Source organism: Embiotoca jacksoni, unplaced genomic scaffold (assembly GCF_022577435.1).
Source record: "Embiotoca jacksoni isolate LCO1_2020_lvr unplaced genomic scaffold, fEmbJac1.0.p SCAF_116, whole genome shotgun sequence".
In the NCBI taxonomy this organism is placed as follows: Eukaryota; Metazoa; Chordata; class Actinopteri; family Embiotocidae; genus Embiotoca; species Embiotoca jacksoni.
The window spans coordinates 314,684-332,570 of NW_027185248.1; the positions used below are offsets into that span (position 1 = coordinate 314,684).

Below are 17,887 nucleotides of genomic sequence, written 5' to 3' on the forward strand. Positions count from 1 at the left end.
TCTGACGTCTTTATTTTTCACTGTTTTCATTAAAAACAGAATTTAAGATAACAGATATGTTTACTTTCAGCTTCACAGCTGAAGATGCTCGGTTTGACCTGAAGCTTATTAAATAAAGAAAATCCGGGTCACCGGCCGGCCGCCATCTTTGTTTTGGTTCGGAAAGAAGTGAAAAATCATTTTATTTTTATCCGAATTGAAGATTATTTGATGAAGACAGTCGGAAGATGTTTAGAAGATTCTAGAAAAACTTCAAAAACAACATCAATTGTTTTAAAGCGACCTGATTTAACTTGGATAAAACCCAGCGGTTAACAGGAAACAGGAGGAACCAACCGGAGCAGCTGGAAACGGGCAGGAAGAAATAAAACAACTGACCTGTTGGCCTTCAGCAGCGAAACTCAGAAAACTGAACTTCCTGTGATGTCATCAAGACAACAGCTGATAGCAGTTCATCAATCATCACTTCACCTGTTGTTGTTGTTTTTTTCTCCAACTTTATTGAACACAACAAAATGAAAACATCACAAATGATTTAAATGGATTTGAATATTTTAATGTTTGAACAGCAGAATTATTTTGAATATTTGAGGCTTCAGCTTTCTCTGATTTCAGTTTCACACCATCATCATACAGACTTATTAATAATTAGGACCCGAGAACCGAATGGTGCGAAAGCCCTTTTGTTTTTCAAGGAATTCAAATTCTGCTTTTTCTCACTGAGACGCCATTTTGAGCGTCTCGCCATGAAACTACAAGTGACTGTAACTTTTATGTACATATTCCGATCTTCCTCAAACGTTACATCTTTGACAACAGTCCCACCCTGAAGACACCTGTATGGTAATATTCGCTCATGGTCATAGCGCCCCCTGCTGGCAACAGGAAATGACATATTTCATACTTTCACGTGCTTCGTCGAGCTGGTTGATCACATCGACATCAACTCTGGTCAGAATAGCCTTTCAACATTGATGATGATGTATTGAGAAGCTCGTGCTTTTTTGTGAAAGGGCGTCGCCAAGGCGATGCGGCAAAGTTTGATGTTTCGCTTTGACACAGGAAGTTGATGTTTGAGGTCCAGGGATGCTTCAGACTTCACAAGACTTTGCACATGCGTCAGGCGTGGTGAACTCCGCGGCCGCTTCCGACCCGCTGGACCCGATGGGCAGCATGCGAGGGCCCGCATATCTCTAATGCAGTTTTAATTCATAAATATTATACATTCATAAATCATTTTATAGATTAATACATTTTATAGGGGGTTATATAAGACAAAGGAGGGGAAACATCGAATTTTATACGTTAATAAATTGTATTCATTCATTTCATATATTAACAATCTATAAAAAATGACTTTTGATGCCTTCGAATTCTGTGAAGAAAATCACTTTTAATCCTGTTTCCTGCTCAGTTTCCGCTCCACACACACAATGTATACATCAAACTGGAGGGGTTTCTGTCAGCTGCCAGTCCGACTCTCATTGTGATCGGAGTCTCCGTTTTGGCTGAACTCCCTCCGAGTGCTGAGTGCTCCCTCCAGCTCTCCCATAGACTCCCATTATATCTGAGCTCTGAACCTTCTGGTCAGAAACAGGAAGGGAGGGCGTCTCTAACCTGCAACCGTGCCTCAATAATACAAAATAAAACAGTAGGGACGTGAAAATCACTACAGTTCTTCATGACAAGATTCTGATGCTCACGCTGAAAGAATCTTTTCAATAGGACTTGTAGTTTCTGTTTCGTGAGGACTTTCTTGAAGGATGTGCGTCTGCATTTCTGTCTGGGTCATTGCTCCACTGAAGAGTGGGAATCGTCATAGCAACCAGTGACTCCACATCGTTTCCATCATGGCGGTCCTAGCGGGGCCGTTCACGTTTTAGCAGGACACGTCAAACTTCCGCAGCTACGTAGTTTAGCATGCTTTTATAGGACAGTTGAGAGGAGTTGGACTCTTCTCTTTAACAGCAGAAAAATACTGAACAGCTAAAATCACGTCAATGAACTCAAGCTGAATTAATGATTTTCTTTTTCACACAATATTTGCTTCATAGTGCTCCGTTTAAACAACGTGAAATAATTAAACAGCTTCAGTGTGTTCAAATCAGGCTTTCACTTTATTGAGTGTTTAACATGAGAAGAGTTACAGCAACTGAACAACTTCTATCTGTTGTTTTATCCCAACTTTCCCAGAATAAATGCACCCTCATGTTTAACATTTTCTAGATAAATCCATCACAATATTCATTATATTTTAAACATAAACCAGTTACACATTAATGAGCCGATAAAGATGGTAAAGGAAATATTTCTGTCAGCGACGTGTGTTTACAGACAGTTTATCTTAAAGCATTTCGAGAAGTTTAAACCCAGTTCTGCCTCATCAACGTTATACAACAATCAAATCATCCAACACATACGTGTACGAGTATAAACAGAACCAGCTGATGCTGTCCCAGTTTGATCAGATCAGACGAGCGGATTAAAGAGCGCGAGATGAGACCAGTGGAGATGAAGTTGGGTTGTGAAGCGTTAAGAAGCATTTAATAATAAAGAAAGTCATTCAAAGGCCTCGTTCATGAACAACTGCTGACTAACGTTCACGCCATGATAGTCAGTCTGGTCTTATTCTACCGGGCACAAGGTCACGTAGTTACCAGGCTTTGCAAGCCAGAAGGCCGGATACAGCGGCTCAGAGAACCGGTTACGGAAAGTGTACAGGTGAGTCAGTGTGTCAGAACACACCTGGTAGAAAGACAGCGTGCCAGCAGGCCAGTTTAGATAAACCCCAACACGTTTCCAGCCAACATAGCAGAGACTGGTCATTTTATTTTCATGCCATGCACTTAAACCAGTGTTGTACCCAGTGCCATCCTCTTTGGGAAAAGACCAGAGACCATGGTACCAGGACAAATCATTATTTCCAAATGCAGAGACCTTACTGTCTTGTTTCCTGTCGATTCCTTTATATGCAACAGCAACACCCAAGTGTTCAACATACAGGTCACTCCGCTCTACCTCCCAGTAATGCTGTCCACTCAGACTCTCTCTGCACAGCACCTGAGGATGTTTGCCAAACCTCGCGGGGTTGTCAGGGTAGCCTTGATCCTCTCCATATGTCACCTTCTTGTTGTCGTCGGACAGAAGGAGGTGGTTGTTGGCTGTGTTTGGGTCCAGGCTCAGGTTACAGAAATCTGATGGAGGCAACAACACACAAATCTTTAACTACATCTCCAGCGCAGATCACAGCATCCTGAGCTTATAATAATATATAATAACAAGTATTCAGAGTCGTATCTTCATCAGATGTTAACATGACCGCTGGTACGTGAACATTAGTGATGTCACTGTGGAAACCTGAAACTGGAGCAGAGAAACAGCAGATTCTTCGGTGTTGGATGATGAAGCTCCGCCCCTCTTGAAACATGATGTCATCAGAACAACTCACCCAACTTGTCGCTTCATTGCCGTAGACTTTCTGAACATTTCAAGGGTCTCTGTTGACCGTTTACACAGTTTGACACAAAACCTGATGTTCCTCTGCTCCAGTTTCAGGTTTCCACGGTGACGTCACAAAGGCAATGGAGAGTTGCTTGAACAAGTGGCTTGAAGTGCTTGAAGTCGGACTTACACCAGAGGAGGTCTGTTCTGTCGGTCACCTTCTCCACATCAGTGATGTCGGGCTTTGAGAAGTCGTCCGAGACCAGGACGCCGTCCTTGTAGTGGTAGATAGTCGCTCCGGGGTGTTTGGAATTAGCGATGGCTGCTGTGAGGAAACGGAAGCGGCTGTTGCTCTTCAGGGTTTTAACAACATCACAGAAAGCTCTGGCTTTTTCTCTCACTGCAGTCGACACTTCATCTGACCAGTACCACTTTGCAGGGTCGTGACCTGCAGCTGTGAATAATGGTTGATCCAAGTTAAAGTGGTCCATGTAGGCTGCCAACTGGTCGAGGAAGGAATCGGTGTTTTCCACAGAGGTGAAAACGAAGACCAGAGTGTGCTGGACACCCGCAGCGAGAACCTGTCGATCCAAGTCTGACTGATTTGGAACAATCTTTGTTTCTTCCATCGCCTCCACACACGACTTCATGATGTTGATTTCTCTCTCTTTGTCTTCCAGCCACTTGGTTAAGTTGTAATGACTGAACGGTGAGTGTTCTCCGTCTTCAAAGAGCTTTTTCAGTGAGCTTTCATCTTCCTTCCCTGCTCGGATGAGGGGAATTTTTTCTGCCATGGTTGCCTTTAGCACAGATATGTAATAACCGCACAGCTTCTGGAAACTGCTCATCATTTCGTGCATTTGAGGAAACTCTTTCACCACGTTTTCTTCCAGAGAATCATTGCATCTCATCACCAGTTGGTTTAAGTCATCTAACACGTTCTCGACTTTTCTAACCAGGCCAACAGTGATCCCAGTCACCTGAGGAGCTTCTGCAGCAGAAAGCTTCAGCTGAGTGGGATTGAAATCTAAATCTTTCAGAGGCATCAGCCAGACCTTCAGGGGAACGGAGTTCTCGCCTTTCGCTCCGATCAGCTTTGGAAGCTGCACATAGACCTCCACCGCATCTGCGAAGGTCGCCGGGTTTTTCTCAAGAAGGAAGTCGCCGTAGAATTTGCAGGAGAATGTTTCACAGAGTTTTTTCTCTTCATCAGTCAGCTTCAGCTCAGCGCTGCCCTCAATATTCACTGTAGGAATCTTCTTTATCACCGCCTCCATTTTGCCATGGATGTCCTGGACGTGGCTCGCATCCACCTTCTCACTGTCAAACACAAAGAAAGCATTTGCCCCATAGAGGATGCCTGTGACCACGTGTGTTGCCAAACCCTTCTCCAGAGCTGCTGTCGGTTGCATCGTCATGGTTCCCTGATTGGTCATCAGCTGTTGGAAGTGGGTGGTTGCTTTGTACTGAAGGGTCACTCTGCTCTGACTGTGGAATTTCTTCTGATTATCCAGATACTTGGCAGATCCTCCGGCTTGAATCAGACCACTACAGAAACTGACCTTCAGAGAGGCGCTGACGTCCAGCAGGAAAGATTTTTCTTCTGTGGAGTCATGTGAACTGATCTGAAACGTACTGCTGGGCTGAGAGCTCTTAACTGTGTTCTCCTGCACAGTCTTCTCATCCCAAAGAGTGACACCTGCAGAAAATACAGAGCATCAAGACAGAATGTAATGTTTGGAGAATGGAAAACATTGCAGTCAGGCAAAATAACCTGATCCCCTCTGTTAACATGGTGGTGGTGGTAGTATCATGGTTGTCTAACATGGTGGTGGTAGTATCATGGTTATCTAACATGGTGGTGGTAGTATCATGGTTATCTAACATGGTGGTGATAGTATCATGGTTATCTAACATGGATGAGCCTGACTTGTACATGACTTCCTGTGTTGTAACCAGAGCTTACAAGTTTTTTTTTAAAAGTTTTTAAGTTTCTTAAGTTTTTTAAGTTTTTAAGTTTCCTTTTGGCATCAACCAATCAAATCATAGCATGTCATCGACATCATTGAATACCGGAAGATAAACATTAGACTTTTTGTGTTGCTATTACAATTAGCAACATTAGTAAGTTCCTTTTAGAAAAGAGTTTTTCGAAACTTCCATTAGAACAGCAACTTAAATTAAATCTGATGGTTGTTCAACACCAAAACTAGAGCTGCGCTCAGAGAGGAAAAAACGGATTCGGACTTTCAGCGTGGAAAATGATGCTGGCACCGACTGGCTAGCTGGGAGCATTAAACCTCGTGGCCTATTTTGCTGGTCGTGCCATCTTATTGACAACAATTCCTGCTCCCTGTGGACAGCTACAGGATTCACGACTTGGCCAACATGTCACAGGTCCTGAGGATCTGGACTCGGCTTCAACACTAAGAAGGACGAGGAAGAGGTCCAAACCAACCAAGACCTTCTGATGAGGCTCTCGGACCTTCATACCAGCTGCTCATCTGGCTACTTGACTACACTGTTGAAGTAGTTATTTATATATTCTCCCTTTGCGTCCTCAAACACTTGACCCATGTGTCCTCGCTGGTTTCTACTTCTGCTGACAACCATGATGGTGCTTCAGTGAAATCTGATCCAGTTCTTGTGATGAACTGAACCCGTGTCAAACTCTTCATGGAAATCACGCGTGTTGGTGACACATGTTCCTGTGGTGGGAGTTGCATCTTACCTGGGATCAGTTCATCTCTGCGAGCGTCATACAGCATCCCTAAGGTGAAAGGTCGCCCCAGGGCAGCCACCGACTTGATCTGTGAGTCCATTTCTCCAACCTGAGGAGAAACAAGGTGAAGCAGCTCCTTCAGGATCGGATCAGGCAGCTTTAAAAACACCTGCATCACTTTCACACATCTCACCTGGTGAAGGTGTTGATCAGCAGAGTCTTCTTCACTTTCAACTAGAGCTTCCAGTCTGTTGCCGTGAAACGCTACATGCCAGCTTATATCCTGTTCAGTGCCTCGTCTGACTCCACCCCCTGACACGTAGCTGTAATGCATCATCACTTTTCCCTGGAAGGGGACTTTGTGCTTTTCCAGATAAGTTGGATAATCACTGACAACAATTATTTCTGCCAACATTCATAACTTACAAACATTTCCATGGTGAGATATATTCCGTTTCCCTCCATGTCTGTCCACACCCTTGTGATTTGTGAACCAGAAGCTGGAACAGCTGCAGTTCTCCTGGTACCTGCAGCCTTAAACACCTGCTGTCAAACGGGCCTCTACAGTACTGAAGAAAGGCTCTTATACCTTGGAAACATAATAATAATTATACCTTGGAAACATAATTAGGGCCCGAGCACCGAGCATCGGTGCGAAAGCCCTATTGTATTTCGTAAAAATGTTCTTGGTAGTTGTTCGTCGTTCTTCTTCTCCTTACGTAAAGTGATTTTCCTTTTTGGAGGCTTTATCATATTCAAAAACTCATGAAAGTGGAAACACATTTGTCTCCCGGCAAAACATTTCGTATTCTAGTGGAGTCGCGAATGGGCGTGGCCAAATGGTAAATGTGGTCGCCGGGGCATCTCTGTAGGGGGCGCTCTCGAGCCGTTTGGTCACGCCCACTCACGACTCCACTAGAATTAGAAATTTTTCGCCGGGAGACAAATGTGTTTCTACTTTGATGAGTTTTTGAATATGATAAAGACTCTAAGAAGGAAAATCACTTAAAAGTTGTCTAAATAATTCGTTTTCATTGATGTGTGTGCCCGTGAAAGGCGGCCATTTGGAGGTCTCGCCATGAAACTACGGGTTGCTTTAAATCGTATGTACATGGACCGACCTTCTCCAAACATCACAGGTATGATAACAGCCCCGCCCTGAAGACCCTGTGGGGTAATATTCACTCATAGTGATAGCGCCCCCTGTTGGCCACTGGAAATGACACTTTTCATACTTTCACATTCTACGTCGAGCTGGTTGATCCCATGAACCTAAAGTCGGGTCACAATAACCTAAACATGTAGTTGATGATATATTGAGACATTCGTTCGACTTTGTCAATGGGCGTCGCCGTGACGATGCGGCAAAGTTGGATGTCTCGCCGTGACGCAGGAAGTTGATGTTTAAGGTCAACGGATGGTTGACACCTCACGAAATGAGTGACATGCTTCCGGCGTGGTGAGACGATACATCTGATGTGTTTTGCGAGTCGGCGTGGCCAAACGGCTCGCCAGCGCCCCCTGCTGGACACAGGAAACGAGACAAAAATAGCAAATTTAAGTGGGTATACGCAGTCCCTCGCGCGCGACATGTCGGGGAGACGGCTTCGGGGAGGCGGCGCGCCGGAGTGCGAGGGCCCGTACATCACTGCTCGCAGTTTTAATTACGAAATACAATACGGCTTTCGCACCAATGCTCGGGCCCTAATTATACCTACGTATTTTATATACAGAGTGTATGTGTGTATGTATGTGTGTGTGTGTGTGTGTGTCTGTGTGTGTGTGTGTGTATGTGTGCGTGTCTGTGTGTGTGTGTGTCTGTGTGTGTCTGTGGGTGTGTGTGTCTGTGTGTGTCTGTCTGTCTGCGTGTGTGTGTGTGTGTGTGTATGTGTGTGTGTGTGTGTGTCTGTGTGTGTGTGTGTGTCTGTGTGTGTCTGTCTGTCTGTGTGTGTGTGTGTCTGTGTGTGTGTGTGTGTGTGTGTGTGTGTGTGTGTGTCTGTGTGTGTCTGTGTGTGTGTGTGTGTGTCTGTGTGTGTGTGTGTGTGTGTGTGTGTGTCTGTGTGTGTCTGTGTGTGTGTGTGTGTGTGTGTCTGTGTGTGTGTGTGTCTGTGTGTGTCTGTGTGTGTGTCTGTGTGTGTGTGTGTGTGTGTGTGTGTGTGTGTGTGTGTGTGTGTGTGTGTGTGTGTGTGTGTGTGTACCTTGCGCTGCTGTCTCAGTTCTGAATGATCCATGTGAGGAGCATCTCCGACCCGAAGCTCCTGCGGGAGGCGACTCTGAGAATCACCAGGCTGCAGCTCCTCCAGCCGGAGAGGAGTCAGACTGTGGAACTGATGGAGGAGGAGGAGGAAGAGGAGGAGGAAGAGGAGGAGGAGGAAGAGGAGGAGAAGGAGAAGGAGAAGGAGGAGGAAGAGGAGGAGGAGGAGGAGGAGGAGGAGGAGGAGGAGGAAGAAGAGGAGGAGTCATTACCTCAGCGTGTTCAGTGGGTCTCTGATGAACTGAATCTTACCGTCCAGATGTTCTGCTCAGACGTTCTCTCTGCCGACAGAAGAACCTGAACAGACACAAGTTGACAGACAGAAACACAGACGGAGAACATCAGAACATCAGAGAACATCAGAGAACATTAGATCAGAGATCATTAGAACATCAGAGAACATTAGATCAGAGAACATCAGAACATCAGAGAACATTAGAACATCAGAACATCAGAGAACATTAGAACATCAGAGAACATTAGAACATCAGAGAACATCAGAACATCAGAGAACATTAGAACATCAGAGAACATTAGAACATCAGAGAACATTAGAACATCAGAACATCAGAGAACATTAGAACATCAGAGAACATCAGAGAACATTAGAACATCAGAGAACATTAGAACATCAGAGAACATTAGAACATCAGAACATCAGAGAACATTAGAACATCAGAGAACATCAGAGAACATCAGAACATCAGAGAACATTAGGGTTCTCCAAGTTCGGTCCTTTAATCAGTGAGAAACACTCACCTTCAATCCTCCATGTTTGAGCCTTCCACTGCTGCCAGCACCAGCCCTGTGGGCGTGGCCGTAGCTGGGGGCGTGGCCGTAGCTGGGGGCGGTCTGGTCCCGTGCCCTCCCCCCCCACATCGTCCTGGTAGGGCCGGCGGTTCGGGACGTCTCCTCGGGAAGGGTCGGGCTGGTTCTCCCACAGCAGCTCCGCCTCGATGTCGGTGACGAGGTCCTCCTCCTCCTCCTGCAGCTGGGGAGGATCAGGCAGACGAGGAGGAGGAGGAGGAGAAGGAGGAGGAGGCCGCTGGTCCTTCTCCACCTTCAGGTCGTCTGGGTTGCAGCATCCTGAGAGACTGAAACAGTGAATCAGCTGGTTTCAGTTTCCTCTGATTCGAAGACGTCGATGAGGAGAGCTGAAGAACTTTGGTCAGAACCGGTTCAGCACCTCCTCTGGGCTCCAGGATCTCCACCCTGGAGGACCTCCTCCGACCCAGCACTGCGTTCCTCGGCTTCTTCAGGGAGACCATGAACGTCTCGTGGTTCTCCTCCAGACCGTCGTCAACCAGCTGGATGCTCCACGTCTTCAGGTTCACTCCTGCAGGAGACAGGGAGGAGGTCAGCAGGAGGTCAGCCGGAGACAGGGAGGAGGTCAGCCGGAGGTCAGCTGGAGGACAGTAGGAGACAGGGAGGAGGTCAGCAAGAAGTCAACAGGAGACAGGGAGGATGCCAGCAGGAGGACAGCAGGAGACAGGGAGGAGGTCAGCCGGAGACAGCGAGGAGGTCAGCAGGAGACAGGGAGGAGGTTAGCAGGAGACAGGAAGAAGGTCAGCAGGAGGACAGCAGGAGACAGGGAGGAGGTCAGCAGGAGACAGGAAGGAGGTCAGCAGGAGGACAGCAGGAGACAGGGAGGAGGTCAGCAGGAGACAGGAAGGAGGTCAGCAGGAGGTCAGCAGGAGACAGGAAGGAGGTAGCGAAAAAATTTCCCCTCGGGCATTAATAAAGTAACTACCTAACCTAACCTAACATCAATGAACTCAAGCTGAATTAATGATTTTCTTTTTCACACAATATTTGCTTCATAGTGCTCCGTTTAAACAACGTGAAATAATTAAACAGCTTCAGTGTGTTCAAATCAGGCTTTCACTTTATTGAGTGTTTAACATGAGAAGAGTTACAGCAACTGAACAACTTCTATCTGTTGTTTTATCCCAACTTTCCCAGAATAAATGCACCCTCATGTTTAACATTTTCTAGATAAATCCATCACAATATTCATTATATTTTAAACATAAACCAGTTACACATTAATGAGCCGATAAAGATGGTAAAGGAAATATTTCTGTCAGCGACGTGTGTTTACAGACAGTTTATCTTAAAGCATTTCGAGAAGTTTAAACCCTGATCTGCCTCATCAACGTTATACAACAATCAAATCATCCAACACATACGTGTACGAGTATAAACAGAACCAGCTGATGCTGTCCCAGTTTGATCAGATCAGACGAGCGGATTAAAGAGCGCGAGATGAGACCAGTGGAGATGAAGTTGGGTTGTGAAGCGTTAAGAAGCATTTAATAATAAAGAAAGTCATTCAAAGGCCTCGTTCATGAACAACTGCTGACTAACGTTCACGCCATGATAGTCAGTCTGGTCTTATTCTACCGGGCACAAGGTCACGTAGTTACCAGGCTTTGCAAGCCAGAAGGCCGGATACAGCGGCTCAGAGAACCGGTTACGGAAAGTGTACAGGTGAGTCAGTGTGTCAGAACACACCTGGTAGAAAGACAGCGTGCCAGCAGGCCAGTTTAGATAAACCCCAACACGTTTCCAGCCAACATAGCAGAGACTGGTCATTTTATTTTCATGCCATGCACTTAAACCAGTGTTGTACCCAGTGCCATCCTCTTTGGGAAAAGACCAGAGACCATGGTACCAGGACAAATCATTATTTCCAAATGCAGAGACCTTACTGTCTTGTTTCCTGTCGATTCCTTTATATGCAACAGCAACACCCAAGTGTTCAACATACAGGTCACTCCGCTCTACCTCCCAGTAATGCTGTCCACTCAGACCCTCTCTGCACAGCACCTGAGGATGTTTGCCAAACCTCGCGGGGTTGTCAGGGTAGCCTTGATCCTCTCCATATGTCACCTTCTTGTTGTCGTCGGACAGAAGGACGTGGTTGTTGGCTGTGTTTGGGTCCAGCGGGGGGCGCTGGCGAGCCGTTTGGCCACGCCCACTCGCAAAACACGTCAGATGTATCGTCTCACCACGCCGGATGTATGTGACACATTTCATGAGGTTTCAAACCTTAAACACCAACTTCCTGTGTCACGGCGAGACATCCAACTTTGCCGCATCGTCACGGCGACGCCCATTGACAAAGTCGAACGAACGTCTCAATATATCATCAACTACATGTTTAGGTTGTTGTGACCCGACTTTACGTTCATGGGATCAACCAGCTCGATGTAGAATGTGAAAGTATGAAAAGTGTCATTTCCAGTGGCCAACAGGGGGCGCTATGACTATGAGAGAATATTCCCCCACAGGGGTCTTCAGGGCGGGGCTGTTATCATACCTGTGATGTTTGGAGAAGGTCGGTCCATGTACATACGATTTAAAGCAACTCCTAGTTTCATGGCGAGACCTCAAAATGGCCGCCTCTCACGGGCACACACATCGATGAAAACGAATTATTTATACAACTTTTAATCCCAAACATGTTTTCTATCCAGAGAACCGAAATTCAAGTCGGTCGGACAAAATCCCTCGGAGGAGTTCGACAAAGTACAACGTGTCAGAATTGCCCAAAATGGCGACTAAATTCAAAATGGTGGACTTCCTGTCCAGTTGACGTAACGGTGCAATGTAACTTTTTTGTGTGTCCACCGGATTTGGTGAATTTAGGTAAATGTGGCCGCCGGGGCATCTCTGTAGGGGGCGCTCTCGAGCCGTTTGGTCACGCCCACTCACGACTCCACTAGAATTAGAAATTTTTCGCCGGGAGACAAATGTGTTTCTACTTTGATGAGTTTTTGAATATGATAAAGCCTCTAAGAAGGAAAATCACTTTACGTAAGAATAATAAGGAAAGAGAAAAATAATTCCTTGGAAAAACAACAGAGCTTCGCACCCTAAAAACTGGACTGGCCTGTCAGACCACGTTCCTTCAGGACAGGCCCGCTCCTGTTTCACCTCATGAATCACAGAGATGAAGTTCAGGTGGTGTCTTTGAGGGAAGCTGAGAGAAGGAGGAGGTGAAAGAGGAAGGCTCGTTTCACACACACACACACACACACACACACACACACACACACACACACATACACACAGACACACACACAGACACACACACACACACACACACAGACACAGAAAGACACACACACACACACACACACACACTCACACATGTTACGTCTGCAGCTTGTCCAAGGCTCTGACCTCTGACCTCTGACCTCTGTTTCAGACGGGGAGGTCGGTCAGCAGCTCGTGTGCTGACGGTTGGACTCATTACAGGAAACGCTGCTACACGGTGAGCTCGTCTGTGGCCAGCTGGGCCAGCGCCGAGCGGACCTGCTCTCTGCTGTGAGTACCCGGGTCCAGACAGTGTTCTGATGGTGTTCTGGTCCAGATGGTGTTCTGGTCCGGGTCCAGACAGGTTCTGGTCCAGACGGGTTCTGGTCCAGACGGTGTTCTGACATCGGTTCTCTGAACCTCCACAGGTTAAACAGCAGCCTGATCAGCGTTCGCTCCAGAAGAGACGTCAGCTGGTTCTGGCGGTTGGCCGGGAAGCAGCCCTTCTGGATCGGTGCGTTTCCTTTGGTTCTGATCCGTCCACTTCCCTCTGCTCCAATTAAAGGTTCTCATCAGAATCGATCTGCTGGTTTAATGGACCTGTCCTCGGTGTCCCTCAGGTCCGTCCGGAGGTCCTGGTCTCTGGACGTGGGCCGCCGGTCCCTCGTCGGACTCCGAGCGGCCCGACGGCGGTTCTGACTGCGTCCTGGTCGAAGGTCCCAGAAGGATCTCCAGCAGCTGCTCGGCCAAAACTCAACACGCCTTCATCTGTTCATCGCCGGCTCGCGCTCGCTGAGCTGCTCGCCGTCGTCACGGCGACGCTCGTCATGTTTACTGTCACGCTGCTCTGAACATTAAAACTCAATAAACTGAAGGAAGGAAATCTGGACTTTCTGTTTTCTACACAAACTGGTTCTGATGCAGAAGTTTCAGCTGCAATACCACCGAGGACCACTAGAGGTCGGCTCCAAAAAGCCTCACAGTGTGTGTGTCTGTGTGTGTGTGTGTGTGTGTGTCTGTCTGTGTCTGTGTGTGTGTGTCTGTGTGTGTATGTGTCTGTGTGTGTGTGTATGTGTGTGTGTCTGTGTGTGTGTGTCTGTCTGTGTCTGTGTGTGTGTGTGTGTGTGTGTCTGTCTGTGTCTGTGTGTGTGTGTCTGTGTGTGTATGTGTCTGTGTGTGTGTGTGTATGTGTGTGTGTCTGTGTGTGTCTGTGTGTGTGTGTGTGTGTGTCTGTGTGTGTGTCTGTGTGTGTGTCTGTGTGTGTGTGTATGTGTATGTGTGTGTGTCTGTGTGTGTGTCTGTCTGTGTGTGTGTGTGTGTGTGTGTGTGTGTGTGTGTGTGTGTGTGTGTGTGTGTGTGTGTGTGTGTGTACCTTGCGCTGCTGTCTCAGTTCTGAATGATCCATGTGAGGAGCATCTCCGACCCGAAGCTCCTGCGGGAGGCGACTCTGAGAATCACCAGGCTGCAGCTCCTCCAGCCGGAGAGGAGTCAGACTGTGGAACTGATGGAGGAGGAGGAGGAAGAGGAGGAGGAAGAGGAGGAGGAGGAAGAGGAGGAGAAGGAGAAGGAGAAGGAGGAGGAAGAGGAGGAGGAGGAGGAGGAGGAGGAGGAGGAGGAGGAAGAAGAGGAGGAGTCATTACCTCAGCGTGTTCAGTGGGTCTCTGATGAACTGAATCTTACCGTCCAGACGTTCTGCTCAGACGTTCTCTCTGCCGACAGAAGAACCTGAACAGACACAAGTTGACAGACAGAAACACAGACGGAGAACATCAGAACATCAGAGAACATCAGAGAACATTAGATCAGAGATCATTAGAACATCAGAGAACATTAGATCAGAGAACATCAGAACATCAGAGAACATTAGAACATCAGAACATCAGAGAACATTAGAACATCAGAGAACATTAGAACATCAGAGAACATCAGAACATCAGAGAACATTAGAACATCAGAGAACATTAGAACATCAGAGAACATTAGAACATCAGAACATCAGAGAACATTAGAACATCAGAGAACATCAGAGAACATCAGAACATCAGAGAACATTAGGGTTCTCCAAGTTCGGTCCTTTAATCAGTGAGAAACACTCACCTTCAATCCTCCATGTTTGAGCCTTCCACTGCTGCCAGCACCAGCCCTGTGGGCGTGGCCGTAGCTGGGGGCGTGGCCGTAGCTGGGGGCGGTCTGGTCCCGTGCCCTCCCCCCCCCACATCGTCCTGGTAGGGCCGGCGGTTCGGGACGTCTCCTCGGGAAGGGTCGGGCTGGTTCTCCCACAGCAGCTCCGCCTCGATGTCGGTGACGAGGTCCTCCTCCTCCTCCTGCAGCTGGGGAGGATCAGGCAGACGAGGAGGAGGAGGAGGAGAAGGAGGAGGAGGCCGCTGGTCCTTCTCCACCTTCAGGTCGTCTGGGTTGCAGCATCCTGAGAGACTGAAACAGTGAATCAGCTGGTTTCAGTTTCCTCTGATTCGAAGACGTCGATGAGGAGAGCTGAAGAACTTTGGTCAGAACCGGTTCAGCACCTCCTCTGGGCTCCAGGATCTCCACCCTGGAGGACCTCCTCCGACCCAGCACTGCGTTCCTCGGCTTCTTCAGGGAGACCATGAACGTCTCGTGGTTCTCCTCCAGACCGTCGTCAACCAGCTGGATGCTCCACGTCTTCAGGTTCACTCCTGCAGGAGACAGGGAGGAGGTCAGCAGGAGGTCAGCCGGAGACAGGGAGGAGGTCAGCCGGAGGTCAGCTGGAGGACAGTAGGAGACAGGGAGGAGGTCAGCAAGAAGTCAACAGGAGACAGGGAGGATGCCAGCAGGAGGACAGCAGGAGACAGGGAGGAGGTCAGCCGGAGACAGCGAGGAGGTCAGCAGGAGACAGGGAGGAGGTTAGCAGGAGACAGGAAGAAGGTCAGCAGGAGGACAGCAGGAGACAGGGAGGAGGTCAGCAGGAGACAGGAAGGAGGTCAGCAGGAGGACAGCAGGAGACAGGGAGGAGGTCAGCAGGAGACAGGAAGGAGGTCAGCAGGAGGTCAGCAGGAGACAGGAAGGAGGTAGCGAAAAAATTTCCCCTCGGGCATTAATAAAGTAACTACCTAACCTAACCTAACATCAATGAACTCAAGCTGAATTAATGATTTTCTTTTTCACACAATATTTGCTTCATAGTGCTCCGTTTAAACAACGTGAAATAATTAAACAGCTTCAGTGTGTTCAAATCAGGCTTTCACTTTATTGAGTGTTTAACATGAGAAGAGTTACAGCAACTGAACAACTTCTATCTGTTGTTTTATCCCAACTTTCCCAGAATAAATGCACCCTCATGTTTAACATTTTCTAGATAAATCCATCACAATATTCATTATATTTTAAACATAAACCAGTTACACATTAATGAGCCGATAAAGATGGTAAAGGAAATATTTCTGTCAGCGACGTGTGTTTACAGACAGTTTATCTTAAAGCATTTCGAGAAGTTTAAACCCTGATCTGCCTCATCAACGTTATACAACAATCAAATCATCCAACACATACGTGTACGAGTATAAACAGAACCAGCTGATGCTGTCCCAGTTTGATCAGATCAGACGAGCGGATTAAAGAGCGCGAGATGAGACCAGTGGAGATGAAGTTGGGTTGTGAAGCGTTAAGAAGCATTTAATAATAAAGAAAGTCATTCAAAGGCCTCGTTCATGAACAACTGCTGACTAACGTTCACGCCATGATAGTCAGTCTGGTCTTATTCTACCGGGCACAAGGTCACGTAGTTACCAGGCTTTGCAAGCCAGAAGGCCGGATACAGCGGCTCAGAGAACCGGTTACGGAAAGTGTACAGGTGAGTCAGTGTGTCAGAACACACCTGGTAGAAAGACAGCGTGCCAGCAGGCCAGTTTAGATAAACCCCAACACGTTTCCAGCCAACATAGCAGAGACTGGTCATTTTATTTTCATGCCATGCACTTAAACCAGTGTTGTACCCAGTGCCATCCTCTTTGGGAAAAGACCAGAGACCATGGTACCAGGACAAATCATTATTTCCAAATGCAGAGACCTTACTGTCTTGTTTCCTGTCGATTCCTTTATATGCAACAGCAACACCCAAGTGTTCAACATACAGGTCACTCCGCTCTACCTCCCAGTAATGCTGTCCACTCAGACCCTCTCTGCACAGCACCTGAGGATGTTTGCCAAACCTCGCGGGGTTGTCAGGGTAGCCTTGATCCTCTCCATATGTCACCTTCTTGTTGTCGTCGGACAGAAGGACGTGGTTGTTGGCTGTGTTTGGGTCCAGCGGGGGGCGCTGGCGAGCCGTTTGGCCACGCCCACTCGCAAAACACGTCAGATGTATCGTCTCACCACGCCGGATGTATGTGACACATTTCATGAGGTTTCAAACCTTAAACACCAACTTCCTGTGTCACGGCGAGACATCCAACTTTGCCGCATCGTCACGGCGACGCCCATTGACAAAGTCGAACGAACGTCTCAATATATCATCAACTACATGTTTAGGTTGTTGTGACCCGACTTTACGTTCATGGGATCAACCAGCTCGACGTAGAATGTGAAAGTATGAAAAGTGTCATTTCCAGTGGCCAACAGGGGGCGCTATGACTATGAGAGAATATTCCCCCACAGGGGTCTTCAGGGCGGGGCTGTTATCATACCTGTGATGTTTGGAGAAGGTCGGTCCATGTACATACGATTTAAAGCAACTCCTAGTTTCATGGCGAGACCTCAAAATGGCCGCCTCTCACGGGCACACACATCGATGAAAACGAATTATTTATACAACTTTTAATCCCAAACATGTTTTCTATCCAGAGAACCGAAATTCAAGTCGGTCGGACAAAATCCCTCGGAGGAGTTCGACAAAGTACAACGTGTCAGAATCGCCCAAAATGGCGACTAAATTCAAAATGGTGGACTTCCTGTCCAGTTGACGTAACGGTGCAATGTAACTTTTTTGTGTGTCCACCGGATTTGGTGAATTTAGGTAAATGTGGCCGCCGGGGCATCTCTGTAGGGGGCGCTCTCGAGCCGTTTGGTCACGCCCACTCACGACTCCACTAGAATTAGAAATTTTTCGCCGGGAGACAAATGTGTTTCTACTTTGATGAGTTTTTGAATATGATAAAGCCTCTAAGAAGGAAAATCACTTTACGTAAGAATAATAAGGAAAGAGAAAAATAATTCCTTGGAAAAACAACAGAGCTTCGCACCCTAAAAACTGGACTGGCCTGTCAGACCACGTTCCTTCAGGACAGGCCCGCTCCTGTTTCACCTCATGAATCACAGAGATGAAGTTCAGGTGGTGTCTTTGAGGGAAGCTGAGAGAAGGAGGAGGTGAAAGAGGAAGGCTCGTTTCACACACACACACACACACACACACACACACACACACACACACACACACACACACACACACACACACT

General features: G+C 47.4%; 3 protein-coding genes and 1 long non-coding RNA gene across 6 annotated transcripts; 1 reads left to right on the plus strand and 3 right to left on the minus strand.

Moving 5' to 3' along the window:
- Nucleotides 1-2,104: 2,104 nt before the first annotated feature.
- LOC138194871 (neoverrucotoxin subunit alpha-like) lies at nt 2,105-6,914 on the minus strand. Of its 3 annotated transcripts, none has more exons than XM_069143891.1 (5): nt 6,590-6,913; nt 6,357-6,475; nt 6,173-6,272; nt 3,632-5,140; nt 2,105-3,194 (listed from the first exon to the last, which is right to left on the minus strand). In XM_069143891.1, exons 3-5 carry the CDS (start codon nt 6,261-6,263, stop codon nt 2,626-2,628), a joined length of 2,169 nt encoding a protein of 722 aa, XP_068999992.1. In that variant the 5' UTR covers nt 6,264-6,272; nt 6,357-6,475; nt 6,590-6,913; the 3' UTR covers nt 2,105-2,625. The 3 variants fall into 3 exon arrangements, with proteins under 3 accessions (XP_068999992.1, XP_068999991.1, XP_068999990.1); XM_069143890.1 differs by having other exon boundaries at nt 6,357-6,486; XM_069143889.1 differs by having other exon boundaries at nt 6,357-6,914.
- Nucleotides 6,915-10,290: 3,376 nt separating this feature from the next.
- On the minus strand, nt 10,291-11,610 carry LOC138194872 (neoverrucotoxin subunit alpha-like). Its single transcript, XM_069143892.1, has one exon. It carries the CDS (start codon nt 11,454-11,456, stop codon nt 10,812-10,814), a length of 645 nt encoding a protein of 214 aa, XP_068999993.1. The 5' UTR covers nt 11,457-11,610; the 3' UTR covers nt 10,291-10,811.
- Nucleotides 11,611-12,409: 799 nt separating this feature from the next.
- LOC138194873 (uncharacterized) lies at nt 12,410-13,341 on the plus strand. The gene is made up of 3 exons (XR_011177964.1): nt 12,410-12,749; nt 12,887-12,972; nt 13,079-13,341. It is a non-coding gene; the product is annotated as an uncharacterized lncRNA (long non-coding RNA).
- A 2,329-nt stretch (nt 13,342-15,670) lies between these two features.
- LOC138194875 (neoverrucotoxin subunit alpha-like) lies at nt 15,671-16,988 on the minus strand. Its single transcript, XM_069143894.1, has one exon. The coding sequence runs from the start codon at nt 16,834-16,836 to the stop codon at nt 16,192-16,194; it is 645 nt and encodes a 214-aa protein (XP_068999995.1). The 5' UTR covers nt 16,837-16,988; the 3' UTR covers nt 15,671-16,191.
- Nucleotides 16,989-17,887: the final 899 nt, after the last annotated feature.

What these genes read in the sequence shown, in the direction of transcription:
- LOC138194871 (XM_069143889.1), bottom strand. Translation starts at nt 6,578, where the DNA reads ATGTTGGCAGAAATAATTGTTGTCAGTGATTATCCAACTTATCTGGAA. An exon ending in CTGATCAACACCTTCACCAG is followed by an intron (nt 6,273 to 6,356) that starts GTGAGATGTGTG and finishes GTTTCTCCTCAG; the next exon opens with GTTGGAGAAATGGACTCACA. An exon ending in CAGAGATGAACTGATCCCAG is followed by an intron (nt 5,141 to 6,172) that starts GTAAGATGCAAC and finishes TATTTTCTGCAG; the next exon opens with GTGTCACTCTTTGGGATGAG.
- LOC138194872 (XM_069143892.1), bottom strand. Translation starts at nt 11,456, where the DNA reads ATGAAATGTGTCACATACATCCGGCGTGGTGAGACGATACATCTGACG.
- LOC138194875 (XM_069143894.1), bottom strand. Translation starts at nt 16,836, where the DNA reads ATGAAATGTGTCACATACATCCGGCGTGGTGAGACGATACATCTGACG.